Here is a 21226-nt window from a genome sequence, read left to right on the forward strand (position 1 = left end):
TATGAATTAATGAAGAAAATGTAGCATTTCTTACAGTTTACAGAAAAAGAATATTAGAGAAGACTTAGAATTTAGTTAAACAATTCATTTAGTAGCACTTTGAAGCAGTGCTTTGTGGAAGAAAAATCTAGGCCAACGTGGTTTGAAAGACAATTAAATTCTCTCAAGGCTCTAGAAATCGGAGCATTGCAAGTATTATTAGTTCTAGCCATCCCTAACCAAAAAGTATAAAGATTTTGTAAGCTTCGCTGATATTGAAATAAGTTTTCTCGTATAACGATGTGCTATACCGAGGGAAGCCAAGATGTTAGAATCTCAACCCGATGAGAGTAGACCAGCTGAGGAGAAGTTGCTGAGATGATTCTACAACATTCTTGCAGAAAGGACTAAAAACGATATCGACTGTAAATAAAATGTATGGTTGTTGTGTTTGATACTTTAAATAAATAAATAAAGAAATAAGTAACAAAATTAACTCGGCATGAGTAACTGGTGGAATTTCGCAATCAGCACAAATCGTCAAATGAACGTAGTATCATACTGAACAAGAAGAAGTAGTCGTGACTCTGGCTGCGCCTGTAAACATCTTTTACATAGACAATTACTGTTAACATAACATTGTCTGTTAGGGCCGTAAAGTTGAGTTGAGAGAATTTACGAGCACAAAAGAAACAACAACTGCATGTATTTTTTAACATTTCCGTGCGATGTTTATATTTAATTAAGTGTAAATAAAACTTATGTTTGTTGTATTTGATACTTTACATAGGCAATTACTGTTAACATAACATTGTCTGTTAGGGCCGTAAAATTGAGTTAGGAGAATTCTTGAGCACGAAAGAATTAAGGGGGAACGCCACTGTGAAAATTCAAAAAAATCGATTTGTTTTTTTTTTTTGCTTAAATTGTTAGTATAACTACTCAAGAAAATGTGGTAAAAATATTTAAGTGAAATTCGCTTTATTCCCGATTCTATGTGCACTTAAGTGAGCGCCCGTCGGCTCGGCCCCGTTGCGCTTACGATACGATGCTTTATTTCAAACGCGTTTTTCTCGAAACGACTTTTTTTGTTACGGTGGCAATGATTTCTCGAAGACCAATGAACCGATTTTAATTTTCTTTTTTTTTTCAAAATTTCTGTTATCGCATTGGCTATCGTTGTACGTAGCCGATTTTAAAAATTTTGGAAATGACTTTTTTTTGGGACTGTTCAAAATCGAAAAATTGGTGAAAAACACACATCGAAATTCGAATCACCACCATTTCATCAAAAAAAAAAAACGGCTACGTACAGCGATAGCCACTATTGTGTAGATTAATAAAATTTTTGGGATTTTCGGTTTTTTGATTTCAGATTATTATTCATTGCTGTATCGCTGCCACCAGATGATTTCATTTTTTTAACTCGTTAGGTTTATTTACATAAATTTGTCAATTTTCAATATTTCTTAATAAAAATTTACATCAACATAGATTAATATATATATAATAAATTGCCTTTTGTCCGATTCTCGAATAATCATTTCTACTTACAGAAAAAATTTCCCAAAAATCTACTATTTTTTGACCCCACACAGTGGCGTTTTCCCTTAAGTGTAAATTGTAGTTATGGCTGGATAAAGTGGGTTATTTTAAGAAATTCCTAAAATTTTTACGGAATATAGCACTGAAAACTATGGAATTTTCGAGAAATGTTTGATTTTGCTCATTGTGTTTTCTACTTTTTTTTCATTTTTGGATACGAAATTATAATTCGGTAAAAACTAAAAAAGAAAAAAAAACGAAAATACAGCCAAACTTACAAATAAAACCATTAGTAACTTTATATAGATTTAGCTTTTGAATATGTTGAGAATTTGTTAACCATTTTATGTGCACGCCGTGTTTTATATGCAATTTTTTTTATTGAAATATGACTAATTTTGTTAGTTGATTTTTATTGGCTAGCTTTCTAAGTTTGTTTCGTTCAAAACTTGATTGGCTTAAATCGAGTTTGGCACATAAGTCAAGTACACATAAGGCAACTTGTCTACCCAAAAAGTTAATTGATTAACAAATACGCAGAATCCCATGCCGAGCCAAAATCCACTTAAAGTCTCTTGCCATTTATGCTCTTGCAAAAACAAAAAAAAGCAAAAAAAAAAAACCAATGTCTGCCACATTTACTAAATAACTCGTTAGTTAAAGAAATGTCAAATGCCCTCTTTTTTCGTGCAATATCCCATGGATCAATGTCAAAAAAGACAACACAATTTTGGCAAAAAAATGCGTATATTTGAATGCAAGCATTTATTAGATAGAAAAACAAATTGATATATACATTGCTTTGTGTATACATAACAGTTACAAATATGGTAAAAATAAAGTATTATACATATATACAATTATTTACGTACATATATACATACATACATAGAATGGCGGTCTAATTAAAGCCCGTATAAAATTTCACAAATGAGACAAAATAATTAATTTGGATTTTTTTACGCTTTTCAAAGGTTTTATATCGAATTTGTTCTTGCTTTAAGTGATTTCAATACATTGCATTATCTACATATGTACACATGTAGATTCATACATATGTACATATAAAATATTTTCTTGCTGCCTAGTAGAAGCCAAGTGAATATCAATGGATTAAAATATTGAGTAAGTATGCGTGTTAGTATATACATTTGTGTGTGGGAGTGGGTGTGTGCGTATGTGGCAGTGACAGCGAAAATTATGATGTCCAAAAACATCACCAAGTAAGCAAAAGCAACTAAAATTGGTTAGTGATGCGTTGACTCACAGCTGGAGCAGGTTGACAGCAAGCAAGCAAGCAACCACTTTTTCTCTTTTTTATCGCTATTATTCCATACACTAAAATCGTGCTAAAACGTAGTGACATCATTATTGACTGCTAAAAACAGATTACTCGAAGCAGCAAGCAATGCACTCTAAATCTGTACGCCTTGGCGCCAAAAGCCGGCTGAGTGCACAACGCCAGCTAGCCATCCAGCGTAGCTTTGCAATTATTTCAGCATTGATTGCTGTCATCTTTTCTACCGTTATTTATGTGGTTTTCGCTGCTTTTCGTTGTTGTGTTTGTTGTTGGTGTTGTTGTTATCACTGCCGATATATTAGTAAATGTCATTTCAAGCATAGCCCTGGCCCCTGCGCGCTAACTGCCTTCGTTGTCATCTTCAATTGCCTTAGATGCCCTTGACTTTGGCTTTGTTGGTGTCGTTATGTTTCTTTTTGACTGCATAAAAGAGGCAAAAATATTAAAATTAAGCTGGGAGATGAAAATATTTCTGTAATAGGAAAAGTAGTAATGGAAAATGAGTAACAAAAAAATACCACCAAAATACATAAGTTTTGACTATGAAAGCATATTTTAAGCCATACGCACACAAACACATGTTTGGGCATTTGCAAACACCACTTAACTGCAACTTGTGTGCGAATTTTACCGTCAGAGTCACAAAAATCAATGCGCCAAAAAAATGCAAAAAAAAAAATTTGATCAAAACCAGTGTATGCCAGTATTTAAAGAAAATATCGAATTTATATGCTTTTTAGCAAAATGAAGCAAAACTACGTCGCTCAGCTAGCACAAAACATTGCGAACCTGTTTAACTACTGCTTTTTGCAGTCAGCAGCAGCGCCGACTTTTTATTTCACTTCATTTTATTACTCTATTTCAAAAACTCGCAATCGCTTTTAATATCGTTTTTTCTTTTTTCTTCATGCAGCTTGTACATGCTCTTGTTCTTTTTTATCATGAGCAGACGCTGCGTGGGCATATTCCATGAACAAGTGCTCCCATTTCAATGTCACGCATACGCCCTGTCATCAAACAAAGCGGTCTCATACATACGAGTATATGCACACTTCGAACTTTATGCTCGTTGTATTCGTTGTGAAATGGGATTTTATAGCGTAAACTAAACAACTTTATAACAAGTGTACCCGTTGGCCGTTCGATATCTAAATTTTACCACTAATTTATAGTCAATCTATTTTACTACCCATAACTTTACTAGTTTTAATTATAAACACTTGGCTATTTGCTTCTTTTCATTCTCTTCTATTTCACTCACTTGTTATGAGCGTATCGGGATCTGCTATTTCAGCATCATCATCATCGTGTTGTTGTGGCTGCTGCTGCTTTAAATGTTGCTTAAGTTGCACCTTCTTGCGCAGTTTCTTCAGATAAGCCTGCTTGTACTCCTCACTGGGTTTGCCGCCTAGTCCATAGCTGACCTCGAGCACTGTGAGCGGTATGACAGTTGAGGAGACGGGTACAAGATCTGGTTAAAAATAGAGGACAAATTTGAAAGTATGAGTTAAATCGTATTTGGGATTACAATAAAATATTGCAACTTCTGATTATTTAAAAGTTTTACTTGAAATGTTGAAATTTTTAAGTAACTATTCCACAAAGCAAAAAAACTACTTCATAAATTAATTTGGAAAGTTTTTTAATAAGGCGATTGCCACTTAGTTTTTTAGTAACCAGCAGACACTGATTGAATAAAAAAATAATAATAAAAAAATAATAGTAAAATAATATAATTAGAATAATATTTTTTTATTGAAAACAAACTTTTTATTTTATTTATCTCACAATATATATATATATACTACTGTGGGCAAAAAGTAAGGTGAATTTGGTTGTAAAATGAAAAATCTTTATTTATTCTTGTAAATCAATTTCATCCCCTTCAAAATAATCCCCTCTCGATGAAATACACTTATGCCAACGATTTTTCCAATCCCCGAAACATGCCAAATAGGCCATTTCCGGTATAGCTATCAGCGCCTTCTTCGATTCAGCTTTTATCTCCTCAATCGACTCGAAACGCATTCCCCGGTGTGGTCTCTTGAGTTTTGGGAATAGCCAGAAGTCACACGGAGCCAAATCAGGCGAATACGGTGGTTGCGGAACGATATGCGTGGAGTTTTTGGCGAAATGGTCACGAAGAACGAGTGCAGTGTGAGACGGTGCATTATCGTGATGCAAAAACCAAGAGTTGTTGGCCCATAATTCTGGTCTTTTTAGACGAATTGCTTCACGTAAACGACGCATAACGCTCAAATAATATTCCTTATTAACAGTCTGGCCAGGTGGAAGGAATTCATAGTGCACCACACCACGAAAATCGAAAAAACCTATAATCATGACCTTTATTTTTGATCGACTTTGACGTGCTCTTTTCGGTCTGGCCTCGCCTTTAGCACAATATTCGCTTGATTAGTCGGTTGCTTCAAGGTCGTAAGCATAAATCCAAGTCTCATCTCCCGTAATGATGCATTTGAGCTTGTCCTGATAGTCTGAAAGCATTGTCTCACACACTTCAACGCGACGACTTTATTCCAAAAAATTGAGAGTTTTCAGTACCAAACGAGATTTGACTTTTCGTAGGCCCAAATGGTCTTTCAAAATGGTTTTCACAGATCCTTCTGATATTCCGATCATATCAGTAAGGTCTTTAACAGTCAACCGACGATTTTTGAGCACTAACTCCTTCACTTTATTGACGTGTTGGTCATCTGTTGACGTCGATGGCCGTCCGGAGCGCTCTAAGTCATCAACACGTTTTCGACCCTCTTTGAAGTCTTTGTACCACTTATAAACATTTTTCTGCGACATGGTCGAATCACCAAATGCCTTCTGCAACATGCTAAACGTTTCCGCAGCCGAAATTTCATTCCGCAAACAAAATTTGATGGCCCTTCTCTGCTCAATCAAATCAGACATTGTAAAAATTGAAAAATGCACTCTTGGTCGTTTGGTAAACACAGGCGTAAATATATTAGTGATAATGACATTCACATGAAAGTAGGCCCAAATGTTATTAACAGTGCTGCCAACTCATGGAAAAAATAACTAAAGCGAAATTTTAATCCCGCGAAGTTTGACAAATAAATTCATCTTACTTTTTGCCCACAGTCGTATACCTCCGAACATATTTCGTTCTGCTTTTTGCTGCGTAATAGTCCCACTTAAGGGCTACGACGTCAGTGCTAACTCAGGTTAGTATCGTTTGAAACTTTCCCGTAAACGCAACAAAAAAAAAATGAGTGAGAAGTACGCAAAGCCTTTTAAGGCGGTATTTTTATGCACGCATTCGAAAGGTTCGGCCCTTATCTTACGCCGCGGCTACAAAAGTGATTAGAAAATCAAAAAAGTTTGTTGCAATGTGGAATCAGCGGTATAAGGTGTACAAAAATGTTGATGACTTTTCCGAGCGCGGCTTGAAGCGAGTGACGACAAAAAAGCAGGATAAAGTGATCGTCCAACTTTTTAAGCGGGACCCTTCTTTGTGACTACGCCAAACACGATAAATTTTTGCTAGAAATGGAATAGTTGTATCGAGTATCAACACCATCGAACGTGGACTGAAGGAAGCGAACATATCCTAGCGTCCCACATCAACAAAACGACTGCTCTCAGAAAAACACATTGAGAAACAACAAAACACGAAAATGGCGTCACAGTATTGGACTGGCCTTCCCAGTCCCCAGACGCCAACCCCATTGGAAATGTGTGGGGAACTATGAAAATGCATCTTGCCGGAAGGTTAGTCCATGATTTAAAGCAACTCCTGCGTCAATTTCGCAAAATCTAGTCCTGTTTGGCGATGAGCTACGGAAGAAAACTGGTTCAAAGCATGAAGAAGATGCCCGGCTATACGCAACAACGATGAAGACTACACGGTGTATTCAGTAATTGCGTCTCGTAGTTTTGTACATACTTGCATGTAAGAAATTTTTTAAATAACGGGTTATTTTTTAGCTATTATCTTTTTAAACAGTTGGTTTAAACAGCTGACACACGTTTCGTGTTTTGTTTCACTGTCAAACATCTTCATTGAATTTTATTATAAGGTCTATTTATAAGTTCGTGCGGTTTTACAACAGATGGCGTAACTTGATTATTATTCCATCGATCCACATTTCCAAACATTCATTGGAGAGCTACTGTCGTAAGGCACAAACGTCAGTATAAGTTTTTTATTTGAAGCGTAAACAACAATATTTTTACCACACCTGAAAATGTCGAATTTCGTGCCAAATAATGTGTTTTTGCGGGGAATTCTTCTTCATTATTTTAATATGAAGAAAAAAGCAGCCGAAAGTCATCGTATCTTGGTGGAAGTTTATGGTGAGCATGCTCTATCTGAGCGAACGTGCCAGAAGTGGTTTGCACGCTTTAAAAGTGGTGATTTTGGCTTGGAAGACGAAGAACGCGAGGGTGCGCCGCCAAAGTTCATGGATACCGAATTGGAGGAATTGCTCGATCAAGATCCGGCTCAAACGCAAGAAGAGGTTGCAAAAACTTTGGGAGTTGATCAATCAACCATTTCCAAACGTTTAAAAGCCATGGGAATGATCCGAAAGGTAGGCCATTGGGTGCCGTATGAATTGAAGCCAAGAGACGTTGAACGCCGTTTTATGGCATGCGAACAACTGCTTCAACGGCACAAAAGAAAGGGTTTTTTGCATCGAATTGTGACTGGCGATGAAAAGTGGGTCCATTACGACAATCCAAAACGTCGGGCAACGTATGGATACCCTGGCCATGCTTCAACATCGACGTCGGCGCAGAATATTCATGGCCTGAAGGTTATGCTGTGTATCTGGTGGGACCAGCTGGGTGTTGTGTATTATGAGCTACTGAAACCGAATGAAACGATTACGGGGGATGTCTACCGACGACAATTGATGCGTTTGAGCCGAGCACTGCGAGAAAAACGGCCGCAATACGCCGATACACACGACAAAGTTATTTTGCAACATGACAATGCTCGGCCACATGTTGCACAAGTGGTCAAAACATACTTAGAAACGCTCAAATGGGATGTCCTACCCCACCCGCTGTATAGTCCAGACCTTGCGCCATCCGATTACTATCTCTTCCGATCGATGCAACATGGCCTGGCTGACCAGCACTTCCGTAATTACGATGAAGTCAAAAAATGGATCGATTCGTGGATTGCGGCAAAACCGACCGAATTTTTCACAAAGGGAATCCGTGAACTGCCAGAAAGATGGGAAAAAGTAGTAGTAAGCGATGGACAATATTTTGAATATTAAATTTGTAACCATTTTACGTCAATAAAGTTTCAAATTTCGAAAAAAAACCGCACGAACTTATTCATAGTCCTATTAAAAATGCGTGTTCTGTTACGAAAGTTTATCGCGCGCTTCTTCCATTTTATGGTCAGTTTAATCGACCCACTGAAGTGGCTAATCGAGCTATTGTGACTAAATTTAGAACCAAATTTACATTATTGGACATCAAACCACCAAAACGCTTACGTAGAGTGCGAACTGAAGAAAATATCGCAGCTGTGTCGGCCAGTGTTAATGATGGCCATCAATCATCGATTCGTCGCCGTTCGCAACAATTTGACCTTTGTTACTCAACAACGTGGAAAATTTTGCGAAAGGATTTAGGTGTGATTTTTGGTGAATGCGCTCTTGGAAAGTTGGCCGAAGATCCACTTTTTTATCGAAAAATTGTGTGCAGCGACGAAGCTCATTTTTGGATCAATGGGTACGTAAATAAGCAGAATTGTCGATTTTGGAGTGACGATCAGCCAGAAGAATTGCAAGAGCTACCAATGTATCCAGAAAAGGTCACAGTTTGGTGCGGTTTATGTGCTGGAGGTATCATTGGACCGTACTTCTTCAAAGATGCTGCGAATCGTAACGTAACTGTGAATGGTGAGCGCTACCGTGAAATGATATCCAACTTTGTTTTGCCCAAAATGCAAGAGCTTGACTTGCATGACATGTAGTTTCAGCAAGACGGTACCACATGCCACACAGCACGCGTAACAATGGACTTGTTGAGAGGCGAGTTCGGTGAACATTTTATTTCACGTTCGGGACCTGTCAATTGGCCACACAGATCGTGCGATATAACGCCTTTAGATTATTTTTTGTGGGGCTATGTTAAAGCTCATGTCTATTCAGGCAAGGCAGCTTCAATTAACGCATTGGAAGATAACATTAAAGCATTTATATGTGAGATTGCGGCCGAAACATTGGAAAGAGTATGCCAAAATTGGACTAAGCGGATGGACCATTTGAAGCGCAGTCGCGGTCAACATTTGCATGAAATAATCTTCAAACATTAAGTTATACGGGCTGTACAATCGATTTAAATAAAACTTTCTATAGCTCTTAAAACATCACCTTTTAGTTTTTATGCATGGTTTCAAAAAGAACCGAAATATAAAACTATAGTTATTTTAATTTTTTAATCGGCGGCCACCGTAGCCGAATGGGTTGGTGCGTGATTACCATTCGGAATTCACAGAGAGATCGTTGGTTCGAATTTCGGTGAAAGCAAAATTAATAAAAAAAAAACATTTTTCTAATAGCGGTCGACCCTCGGCAGGCAATGGCAAACCTCCGAGTATGTTTCTGTCATGAAAAAGCTCCTCATAAAAATATCTGCCGTTCGGAGTCGGCTTGAAACTGTAGGTCCCTCCATTTGTGGAACAACATCAACACGCACACCACAAATAGGAGGAGGAGCTCGGCCAAGAACCTAACAGAAGTGTACGCGCCAATTATTTATTTTATTTTTTTTTTTTCATTTTAATTTTTTTTTTTTTTTCTTTAAATATGTCTTATTGATAATTAAATAAAGCTATTTCCACCATGAAACAACAATTTTTTTTCAACGCCTTATTAATTCATGAAGTGAAGGGTTAAGAAAGAATGATTTTAAATAGAGAAAATTCGCTACTTAAAAACAATACAAAAATATTTCACTGAAAACCAAAACCCAAAAACCAAAAACAGAAAAATCAACAAGCGTCATCACCTGCTTCATATTTGTCTTGCGGATTTTTCTTGTACAACATCGGCGAACCCAGTGCACAGCCACAACACTGCAACAGCAACAACACAAAAGTTAGCCAAACAAAAGCTAACTTGTAGTTGAAGCTAGTTAGCTTTTTTGTCATTATGAAGGTTTCTTTTATTTATGTTTATTTATTTGTATGGTTGCCTTCAATTGAATGCCTTCTGTGAGTGTCTTTTTATTGCATGTAATTTTCGTTGTTTTACTTTAGATTTTCTTTTCTTTTAATTTTTTTTGTGTTTTTTTTTTTTTTGCTTTGTTCGGTCTTGCACACAACTTAAATGCAATAAATACGACAAATAGGAACAAATATTCGCAATGAAGTATAAAAATTTCAAAACAATTTAAGTGGGTCCGTCCAACTGGTTTAAACGCTCGCGAACAACTGAATGGCCGGAGGAGCGTATTGACGCGACTTGGACAACTTGCAGCGATCGCTTGCAAATTTGAATCGCAGCTTAGTGGTTTAGTTTACCAAACAACTTGAACTGTCTGGCTTGTTTGTTGGACGCCGCTTTACTACATACACACATACATACACACATGCTCGCACATAATTATGTATCTAGATATGCCTGTATGTGCATATATTTGTAAATGTGTCTATGAACTAGCGCTTTTAATGCCTAAACAAATGATTGTTGCTTCGGTTGCGGCAAATAAAAGTGAGAGGCGTCTGATACAGATACAGATTTTCATTAATGTCAGTTTAGTTTGGTATGCAAACTATTTGTAGTTTTTTGTTGTTGTTTTTTTCTGTTGCCGTTGCCTTTGAGACATTGTGGAGCTTTTTTTATATTATATGTTTTATTTTGTTGTGCATTACGGCAAATAAAATTTTGCTACGTTGTTTGTGACTCTTTTATAATAAATACATTTTTTTAAGACTGGTAGGAAATTGTGAAAAGCTCACTCTTATGCGGCACAGCGACTTTGAAACTTATGAAATATAGATTTTTGAAAAATAACTAAAAACTTTTGACCGCGGATATCAAAAGTTATTTAACACCAACCTTCTAAAAAGCAGCGAGTCATATGTAGTAATGAATTTAGTATTTTTAACTTTAAAAACATTTTTACAATTTGCAGCGGTTCAGTATTGAATTGACTTGATAGCACTGCCTTATAAATAATTAATGATTTTTTTAACCCAAAACCAGATCATCCAGTCTCTGTGGATAATTTTTTGTTTCTTTATCATAAGTTGGCTTTCCTGGTAAAAAATATCTTAATGCAATAAATTTGCATCATAAAACTAAACATAAATCACATCAAACTTAAACAGGCACTAACAACATCCACACCAACAAAATGTCCAAGACAATGAAAAATGTATTCAAAATTTTATTCTTCTTTATTTATAAGTATAAAAATCTTTGGTTTTCATGGCGGCCGCCATAGTTGTTGCGTGACTATCATTCGGATTTCGGTGTACGTAGGTTCCAATCTCCGGCCTCTGTAGTCTAGCGTAAATGCACTAACCTGCCATCCCAGAGGATGTGGGTAAAGCACGGTCCTCGCCCTTCTCCAAATTTACCCACTTCCCCTGTTTCGAAAAAAAAATTCCTCCTATTCCATTCTATAACCCCAAAAACTTATCGTTTCCATCCTTACTTCCGCACAATAGTCTGCGCATTATTGGCATTGTGGCTGTTAAAACAAGCAAAAAACAAAGAAAAACACACAGTTACATATTGCATCAGGGGCGCCAGTAAGAGGAAGCGGGCGACCGCGGTAATATCGCAGGCACACCAAATTTAGCGAAGTCCTCAACCATCTGTGCGATCCTTCTGCCAGAAAAATATCAAACACAGATGGCGCTCTAAGCAGTAAGAAGGCGTTGTTCCTAAGCAACGACGGGTGGGTATTCCTACTACTTAGTACTGGTAGCGGCAGGCTAATCCCCTACCCTGTCAGAAATCAAAAGCAGATTAACGAAGCCAACGCAAGACTAAGTCTTGTCGAGGCCCTATACTCCCGAGAGGAGTGAACAAAGTTCCAATCTCCATGAAACAACAAAATTAAGAAAAAGCTTTTTCTACTAGTGGTTGCTCCTCAGCAGGCAAATTTGCCATTGCGAGTGTATTTCTGCAACGAAAAAGATCCTCATAAAAAATATCTGCAGGTCGAAGTCGGCTTACGAGTAAATCTGTAGATCAGTAGTTGTAGTTGTGTTTTATTCTGGATATCGTCAGTGTAGTTGAATATATGCCTCTTGACATGCCTGGGATGTGTTTGAGACTCTAAATGTATGCAGAGGTTATAACTTCGGTAGAAATTGTTTTCTGATCATTTTTCTGTGCTCCTTAAACCAGAGCGAGGTTTCTACGTGAAGGTGTGAAGGGGCGACATTAGGAGGCATTCCGTAGCTGTCCTAATTGTAGTATTTTGACAGATCTCGAGTTTTGCGCACTGGGTATCACTGATTCCTGGTGACCAAACCGGATGCAGCGCAACTCAAAACCGGCCGGCCAAATGCTTTCAATGTCGCCAACAACATTTCTTAATCTTTGCCGCAAATTAGTCTTTGTGGGCGGAAAAGGAGAACAAACTATCGAAGGTGACGCCCAACATTTTACCTTTCACCTTTAGCTGCAGTTTGCCCTCCTTCATCCAGTTGGTAAAGAGGATCGTCGTGGATTTAGTGAATTTATCGAACAATCGTCAGCGTAGGAGACTTCCTCTGCCGATTGGGGAGCTTCGAGGTGTAGAAGTTGAAAAGCATTGCCTTTCTCCTTTTGAGTTGTGATCTCGAAAATGGACTGACGAATGCCGGCCACTCAGATAATTCGCGGACCACCTCTTCAGTCTCGTCAGGGAAGGTCAACTGCAGAATATCATTTACTAGCGTGGAATGGCTGACTATGTCGAAAGCATTCTTCAGCTCCAGCGCTACTAGGACAGTCCTCTCGCAGGGGTTGAAACACCGCAATTGTTTGTCCAATGTTGCCGCTTGACTTGACAATTGGGAGGCATAAAATAACGCACAAGCCTATTATCTCTCTCTCTCTGTGCATGGCTCTTGCCATTCATGATTTCTTTTCATTTTATAAATTCAAATCAGACCCGCAGCTTACAATTTGAAATTAAAATGAAAAAATTTAATTTGTGAATTGTAAAGGTTTACGAACTGGCATTTCAGTAGCACTGAAAAAAGATTAACATGTCGAAATCACTTTTACCTTGTTGATATGTAGAGTTTCCTAAGAAATTTATCTCGGTTCACCACACATTTTTTTGGTTTCAATTACCTGCTTAATTTTCTGAAAAAAAATCTGATTTTTACCAGACGTTAGAAGCTATTGATAGAGATATTTTGCACTTACAAACACAGCTCGAGGTCTCATCATTATCTTGTTAGAGGGTGTTGTGATAGGGTGGAGTGGTGCGTTATTTGTCATTTTCTAACCAAAATTAGCATAAGTTACCAAAAAAAGTCACTATCCAATTTATTTGTAATGTATCCGGAGTCAAAGTTTGAGCCAGTCGAAAATTTCAAATTTTTAAACCTTTGCAGTAATAATTTACTAAAATTTCCTACGCGACTTGCATTTGACGCAGCATGAGCACAAAGTTACAAGAATAGATAAAAAATAAAGAAGAATAAATCTGAAGAAATAACAGTATAGCATTCTGTCAGACAATCATAAATTAATTGTATGCAAATTTTATGGAAAAAAATGATATGTAATAAAATCAAAGTGTGTAGTGCTTGCATTCGTGCAGAAAAATACATACATACATACATGAGTGTACAAAATAAATGCAGTGAAACACTGAACTACTCACCAAACATCCTAATTCATGAATTGCGTAACTGGGTGGATGTTTGAAGGGAAAAGTCATACTAGTTCGAGTAGGGCCAGAATTGTTCTAGTTGCGAATTACTAGTTAAAGTTGTATGCAAAACAAGATATTTTTTTAATTCGATAAATTGAAATGCACCAAGCATTAAGGTTAGCTAGTATTATAGAGACCGAAACTTGGACGATGAGGCGTCTCTTGCAGTGTTTGAGAAAATGAGCTGCGGAAAATTGTTTGAGCTTTGCATGTTGGCGACTGCGAGTATCGCAGGCGATGGAGCAAAGAGCAGTATGAGCTGTACGACGACTTGGACGTAGCCCAGCGAATAAATTTCCAGCGGCTATATTGGCTGAGTCTTGCCGTCCGACTGGATACAAAGGCGCCGGCTCAGAAAGCATTCGATGGGTACCAGCTGGTGCGAGTAGAGCAAGAAGAAGGCCTCCTTTGCGTTGGAAAGATCAGGTGGATAAGGACTTGGTTTCACTTGGTGTGGAGGTTCGAATTTCCGTGCATTTTTTTTTTTTTTGCTTCCAAAAAATATTACATCTGTCTATATTAACAATAAGTAATTTGCTTTAACAATATTTGAATAGTTAAGTGACACTGTAAGGCCATTGCTCTTCAGGATCATTTATTAATATGTAGTTCACTTGTAAAATATTTACTATAATAATTCAGATAATTACATAAGCATATTTCTTATTATTATATTATAGGGTTTTTCAGTAAGAGCGCTTCAACTTTTGAACTTTTTTGAATAAAACACAAACGGTTTGACTTCTTTAACTAATTTTTTTTTTATTATCGAGTTTGAACATATACATTTAAGTATGAAATTTGATTTCTTTTGCATGACCACCGCGTGCACGTTTTACGAAGTCCAATCGTTGAACCCAATTTTCGACCACTCTTTTGCATAAATCGGCCGAAATTCCAGCAATTTCGCGTTCAATATTGGCTCTGAGTTCACAAATCCTCGCCGGCTTGTTACTGTAGACCAATGACTTCACATAACCCCAAAACGGGACGGCTTGTTAAATGGACCGTAAAATGGCCGTAATGCTCTTAAAGTAACAGCAACAGAACGATTATTTTCATAAAAAATTTGCACGATTTGCAATCGTTGCTCAAGTGTATAGCGTTCCATGATGAAATGTATACTAATGAAGTTTACAAATGACAAGCGAAAAATAAAAAATATTGCGTCGTTCGCCCTCCCTATCGGGAAAAAGTTGAAGCGCACCTATTGAATAACCCTATACAAGAGGTCTGTTGGTGTTTTTCGTTTAAGTCTCTTCTTATTGAGTTTTTTGAAGTGAAAACTTCTTTAGAATCGTTGGGAGTGATTTGAGAAAAAGTGAAACGAAAAAAGCGACACTCTTGGCTACGAATATTACATATACACGTAGCGACGAACTAAATAACTTTTAGGCCAGCGCCGACAGCATGGCGCGATAGCCGAGCGGCTAGCAATGTGAGCTTCCGATCCAAAATCCTTGGTTCGAATCACAAGAAAAAAAATTTTTTTATACAGTTATTTTATTTTTTTATTTTATGATATGTTTATGAGGAGCTTTTTTTCATGGCAGAAATACACTCGGTGTTTTGCCATTGCCTGCTGAGGGGTGAGCGCTATTAGAAAAATAGTTTTCCTTAAGGGGGTAGTATGGTTAATTCGGTGTAAAACAAGCATATTTTTCGAAATTTTTTTTGTCGACACAGTTGATTTATTCAAAATTTTAAAATTACTTCATTATAAAGTCATATTTAAAGAATATTGTGTGAAATTTTCATTGATTTTTATGAAGAAATGAGTTGGTGGCAGCGAATCTTCGCGGACGTCTCATAAAAAAGTTTTATTGCGGTGTCCCTCAGAACTCATTACTGGATGAACTAAAATCAAAAAACCAAATTGATTTCATCAGCTAATAAAGTTTCGCAGGTAACAACGTCGAATTTTTTTTTTTTTTTTTTTTTTTTAATTTTTTAAAGCGCTTTGAAGTCAAAACACCGATTTTTCATAAAAAAAACTTGAAAACTTTGTTGTTTTAAAATATGACAAAATTTAAAAAAAAAAAAACTCGACGTCATTACCTCGTGAATAAAGTAAAGAAACAAAAAAACCAAATTTGAAAAGAATCGGTGCAGTAGATATGAATCTACAGTGGACACCGACCGTAAAAAAGGCAAGTGTGAGAAAAACGCGTTTAAAGATTTGTGAAGATTGTGAAATCCGGTTGGAGAGGTAGATACTTAATCCTTTGTGTCTTTGTCAATTTTACTCTAATGCACTTCAAACTTTCACACAATAATCTTAAGATGTTATAGAATAATTAAAAAAAAAAAAAAAAAAATGAAAAAAAAAAAAAAAATACCATACTACCCCCTTAATTTTGGTGTTTTCGCCGAGATTCGAACTGACGTTCTCTCTGTGAATTCTGAATAGTAGTCACGCACCAACCCATTCGGCTACGGCGTTTGTTTAATTTTACTGATGCAAAAATGAGGAAAAATATATGAATAAAGTTTGCTTACTGTTTATACATTTTCCAAAGGTGACGGAGAACCAAAGTCGATTTTCAAACAAATACGAGTGCATATGTGTAATTGTGTTAGAGTTTCGGTCACGCCCCAGCAAAACCTGCGTGCATATGTGTTTGTAACATTCAAAAAAATGTAATTGTGTTAGAGTTTCGGTCACGCAGGTTTTGCTGGGGACGCTCATAATAGCAACCGCGTGTGTATTTTTATATTCGTAAATATTTTCATTTTTAAATATTTACCGCAATTATGCCGAAAAATAATGCAGAAAAGTGTCGTGAATATCGACAGAAAAAAAATCAATAAATAGCATCACGGAATTCATTCACGAAAATTTAATAAAGTATACACCAGAAGTATCGCGGATACTTAGAAAAGATTACAATAAAGTTCCAATGATTTTAAGTGGTGATTTTAACGTAAATTTTGCATTGGACACAGCGGTTCCTTTAATTGACGTTCTCAATACAACATTCAATTTAAAAATGTGTAACAATCGCACTGAATCGACAACACGATCAAAAACAACCATTGACGCGGTATTACAAAGACATGTTGACAACATCGAAACCAAAGCATTTGTATCATATGTTAGCTATCATAAGCCACTCGTATCATTTGTTGAAATTGAAAACATTGAGGATGAATAATAATAAAATGAAGAAAATAAAATATGAACTTTATAGCAATATTATAATGAACCTATAATTATCTTGCTCCTAATGCTGCTTTCGTCTTATTCTCTCTCAGTTTGTTTTACGGAAGGTTTCACTTCTATCGCGTCTAACCGTTAGACTGGTGTTTTTTTTTCAGCAGGAAGCTTCCGCATCGTCGGATTTGTGTGTGTCAGGAGTCTGCTTATGTTCGCAATTTGTATGGCTTCGTCAACTCTGTCGATATTTAAGTCGCGGTGAATGTCAGCGTTTTCCAATCTTTATTGAGCCTACCTTTATTGAGGTTACCTTTCTGTTCGTGTAATTGACTTGAATTGTTTTTTCGCCATTAATTTCTATATTCCATTTTTTGAACCAATTTGAATTTCCGTGCATGAAAAACCAAAATAATAGAAAAAGTGTTTTTCTAATAGCGATGACAGGCAATGCCAAATCTACGAGAGTATTTCTGTCATGGAAAAACCTGCCATTCGAAACTGTAGGACTCATCATTTGTGGAACAACACAAAGACACTCTCTACAAATAGGAGGAGGAGCTCTGTCAAACGCCCTGAAAGCGATTTCAAACGCTGCCATTCAAAAAACAAAAAACGCTCAATTTCAAAAGTGCAAAAATCACTGTTTCTAACTGTACTTGCGGCTATGACATATTTTTTATGCAATCGTACATAAACCCAGTTACTATATAAAAGAAAAAAGTTGTCCCACCTAGTCATGGTGCTAAATTCATGAGAAGTCAACCAGTCTGGCGTCGTGGTTTTCTCTGCAGGGCTGGCTTACACGTGCATATACGTATGCAAATACATGCAAATGCAAAAAATCACTGAAAATTAACTGTCACAAACATTGCGGCAACGCTTTTGTATACTTTTTTAATAGTTTCCGCTCGGCGCTGATTTCCACTGATTTGCCATTGGATTGCTGATTGTAAATTTGATTGCGCCGTGTCGTTTTCATTCATAATAGGTGTTAAACTGTGCACATCCGCGCATGAAAACAGCAACATACTCGCGCATATAAATAAATACCTGTATTTACATATATGTACTATATACTGATGTGTGTACATGGGTATAGTTTTTGACTAACATCAAGAAATAATGGAAATAAAATTGTTACTTTACTCACCAATTTATGCAATTTTTGGAAAGCACCAGGTTGTCGTGTTAAACTACATAGATTTATTTAGTAGATATGTATGTGGAGTGAATGTACATAGGTTGCAGCAGGTTGTTGGCCCATGTTGTTGAGAGCAAAAGTGTATGTGTGTGAGTCAATGAACCTTTATGAAAATAAATTAAATATTTTTAAATACGTAAGGTAAAACTTTTAAATAAATATGGTAAAACAGCGATGACTAACTTATTATAATTATACGTATGAACGGATATACATATATAAATAGGTCTGTCCATGAAGGCAAAGTAAAAGAAAATCCATTTATTTGTCGCGCTCAAATTATTTCGAAATGTTCATATACAGCGCGAATGCAGTTATCAATCATGCTTTTAAATTGCTGTGTCATTAGGTTTCATGTGCAAACTATTTAGACGACATCAACTGTTCTGATTTCTCGATTGGTGCCTTTTGTATTTTAATTTCTTACAAAATTTTTCCAAAAAAAATTTCCATGCATATATCTCACTTTCTTTTTAAGATTTTAATGTTTGGAGTTTATTTTATGCTTACATCCTAATGTACAAGACGAAAAACCCCAATCAGCTGTTCAACAAACACAAAAAACGATTTCGCCTTGACTGCGTCTTACATCAGCTGTTGCTATCACCGGGTGAAATACGCAATTTGTTTAGCTTTTCATGTAAAGGTCGCTAAATTCTTGTTTACGTATATTGGAGTAGAATCTGGAAAGGCGCGAAACCATTCTCTCTTACAATAATCTTTGTTTGTGGAATTTTTGGGACATCATTCCACAATCAAGACTAAAACAGAAGGTGACTCAATTAAGAGAGAGTCAACAAAATGGACGACGATGATGTGAACGACTCTTTTGACTCTTTACTCTTAAACCTTGAGGTTCCAAGTGCACCGAAAATACCCAAGCATGAGAAACAGCAAACACCGACACCAGCTGGAAACATGGCTGCACCGGCAAGTAACATCACCGCAGCAACCACTACAGCGCCATTGCCAAAAACTGCATCGAACCCCCACTGTATTCTGGTAAATCCTAAACAGCGTGGTAACCCGGTGCTTAAATCAATCGTCAACATTCCAATAGAATTTCGTGATGATATAATACCGGATTACGTAGTGGGACGTACTTCTTGTATACTTTACATTTCACTAAAATATCACACTTTAAATCCCGATTATATCTGCCAGAGACTTAAGGAATTGGGAAAACAATATGAATTGCGTGTATTACTGGTACAAATAGATGCGCCTGTAAGTACTCATATAAGTTTTGAAATTAGCTTAGTCATATTTAACTACTCGCAGGAACCACATTCAGCGTTGAAAAATCTAACACGTATTAGCCTGCTAACTGATTTGACGCTGATGCTGGCGTGGAGTGCCGAAGAAGCAGGAAAAATCATAGAAACTTATAAGCAATTTGAGAAACGATCGCCAGAGTGGATTATGGAACGTGTTGAATCAAGTCCACATCAAAAGGTTATTTTAGATTTTCTGTTATGCATTTCCATATGTTCGAGTAAGTAAAATGTTTACTTTTAGTTGGTTTCTGCATTGACAAACATCAAGCCTGTGAATAAAACGGATGCAGTATCACTTTTGCAGAATTTTGGCAAGTTGGAAAATCTTATAAATGCTAGTGAAGAACGTCTGTCGCTTGTAATTGGTCTTGGACCGCGAAAGGCCTCGAAACTGTACAAAACTTTACATGAACCATTTCTTACAAAGTAATATTCATGCCGAGAATGAGAACCATAAAATTTATATTTATTAAATAAAATAAAGTACATCTCCTAAATATTTTTCTATTTAGAATTCCTTATCATTTACTCAATAAATTTCCATATCTTTATTGTACCGTCGTCGCTGCAGGAAATCAATTGTCCTTCTTGAGCTGGATTCCATTTAACCGCATTCACATCTTGCAAGTGCGCTTTATCTTCTGATGTGATCATTGAAAATGTTGGTTCGTTCTTTTGCGAGTTTGCGTCTTCCTTAAATATGCGTATCGCGTCATCTCCACATGCGGTGGCAATTAATCCGGTTTTTTTACACCATGAAACGTCATAAATTGCTCGCGAGTGTTCACCAGAAATTGTGCACACACATTTCCATACAGTTTCTTTATCGGGCGTGTAAATGCCTTCCTCATTTCCAAGATGGTAAGCTCGCCAGATTTTTAACGTTTTGTCGTCACTGCAAGAAACCAAACGTTCGCCATCTGTGTCGAAATCGATGCTCCATACAGTACTGGTGTGCGAATCCAATGTTGCGGTGCTATACCAATCGTTGTCTGCAGCATTTTCAGCATACATCTTTATCGTGTTATCGTAGGACGCGGATGCCAATATTTCTTTTTTTGGATGCCACACCACTCGCTTAACATCTTGATTATGCGAATTAAGTACGGCAGCACAATCGAACTCGTCTTCACCAGCTAATTCCCATATCCACACTGACTTGTCACGAGAACAGGTCGCCAAAAGATGCCCTGAATGTGACCAACAAACACTTTTCACCTCGTTTTCATGCCCTTCCAGAGTAGCGATACATTCGAATTCTCCTGAAATGAAAAATAACACCAATCATGTTGAAGTAAACTTTTTTTGCCATACGAATTTTTTTTGCATACCTGTCGTTTTTGACCATATCGCTGTGGTGCCATCGAAGCTAGCCGAGGTTAAGTACTGGCCACATGGTGACCAACTAATTTCACGTATTGTGCGCTTATGTCCATCAGATAGTATAGTCTTTGTAGTCCAGGAGTTTCCCGATAACGACCAAATTCGTATCGTTTTATCTTCGCCGCAAGAAGCAAATGCGTTACCCTTCGGATGCCATGCTACACCCCAGATTCGACCTTTATGTCCTTGCAAGGTGTGGTCTAGTGTTAACTTGCTCATGTTAAATTGGAAGAATTACGAAATGCGTAAAATTGTATTTTGGAGTGGATTAACCGAGAGAATCGTAATTTAACACCAGCCACTTGTGCACATCGTTCTTCTTCTTTTCGGACTATTTCTTACCCATTCGCAATTGATGCTTGTGCTGATTTTGACGTTTTAACGTTCACGTGATGACGTATGGATTTTTTGGGTCAAAAATAACGATTAAAGAAATCCCGATTAACACCGCCGTGAGAAATTAAATATAATATAAGCTTAAGGGTTTTCCAATAAGAGGT

The 21226-nt window shown here is 36.9% G+C and overlaps 3 protein-coding genes across 3 annotated transcripts; 1 reads left to right on the top strand and 2 right to left on the bottom strand.

Annotated features, from left to right (window-relative positions):
- Positions 1 to 2274: 2274 nt before the first annotated feature.
- On the bottom strand, positions 2275 to 10267 carry LOC128857419 (uncharacterized). Its single transcript, XM_054093178.1, has 3 exons — positions 9830 to 10267; positions 4086 to 4295; positions 2275 to 3244 (listed from the first exon to the last, which is right to left on the bottom strand). The coding sequence occupies exons 1-3, from the start codon at positions 9969 to 9971 to the stop codon at positions 3195 to 3197; spliced, it is 402 nt and encodes a 133-aa protein (XP_053949153.1). The 5' UTR covers positions 9972 to 10267; the 3' UTR covers positions 2275 to 3194.
- Positions 10268 to 18643: 8376 nt separating this feature from the next.
- Positions 18644 to 19836, top strand: LOC128857425 (DNA excision repair protein ERCC-1). The gene is made up of 3 exons (XM_054093184.1): positions 18644 to 19293; positions 19348 to 19521; positions 19585 to 19836. Exons 1-3 carry the CDS (start codon positions 18868 to 18870, stop codon positions 19771 to 19773), a joined length of 789 nt encoding a protein of 262 aa, XP_053949159.1. The 5' UTR covers positions 18644 to 18867; the 3' UTR covers positions 19774 to 19836.
- Positions 19787 to 21066, bottom strand: LOC128857424 (probable cytosolic iron-sulfur protein assembly protein Ciao1). Its single transcript, XM_054093183.1, has 2 exons — positions 20675 to 21066; positions 19787 to 20605 (listed from the first exon to the last, which is right to left on the bottom strand). Exons 1-2 carry the CDS (start codon positions 20943 to 20945, stop codon positions 19869 to 19871), a joined length of 1008 nt encoding a protein of 335 aa, XP_053949158.1. The 5' UTR covers positions 20946 to 21066; the 3' UTR covers positions 19787 to 19868.
- Between the last annotated feature and the right edge of the window lie 160 nt (positions 21067 to 21226).

This window comes from Anastrepha ludens, chromosome 3 (genome assembly GCF_028408465.1).
Source record: "Anastrepha ludens isolate Willacy chromosome 3, idAnaLude1.1, whole genome shotgun sequence".
NCBI lineage: Eukaryota > Metazoa > Arthropoda > Insecta > Diptera > Tephritidae > Anastrepha > Anastrepha ludens.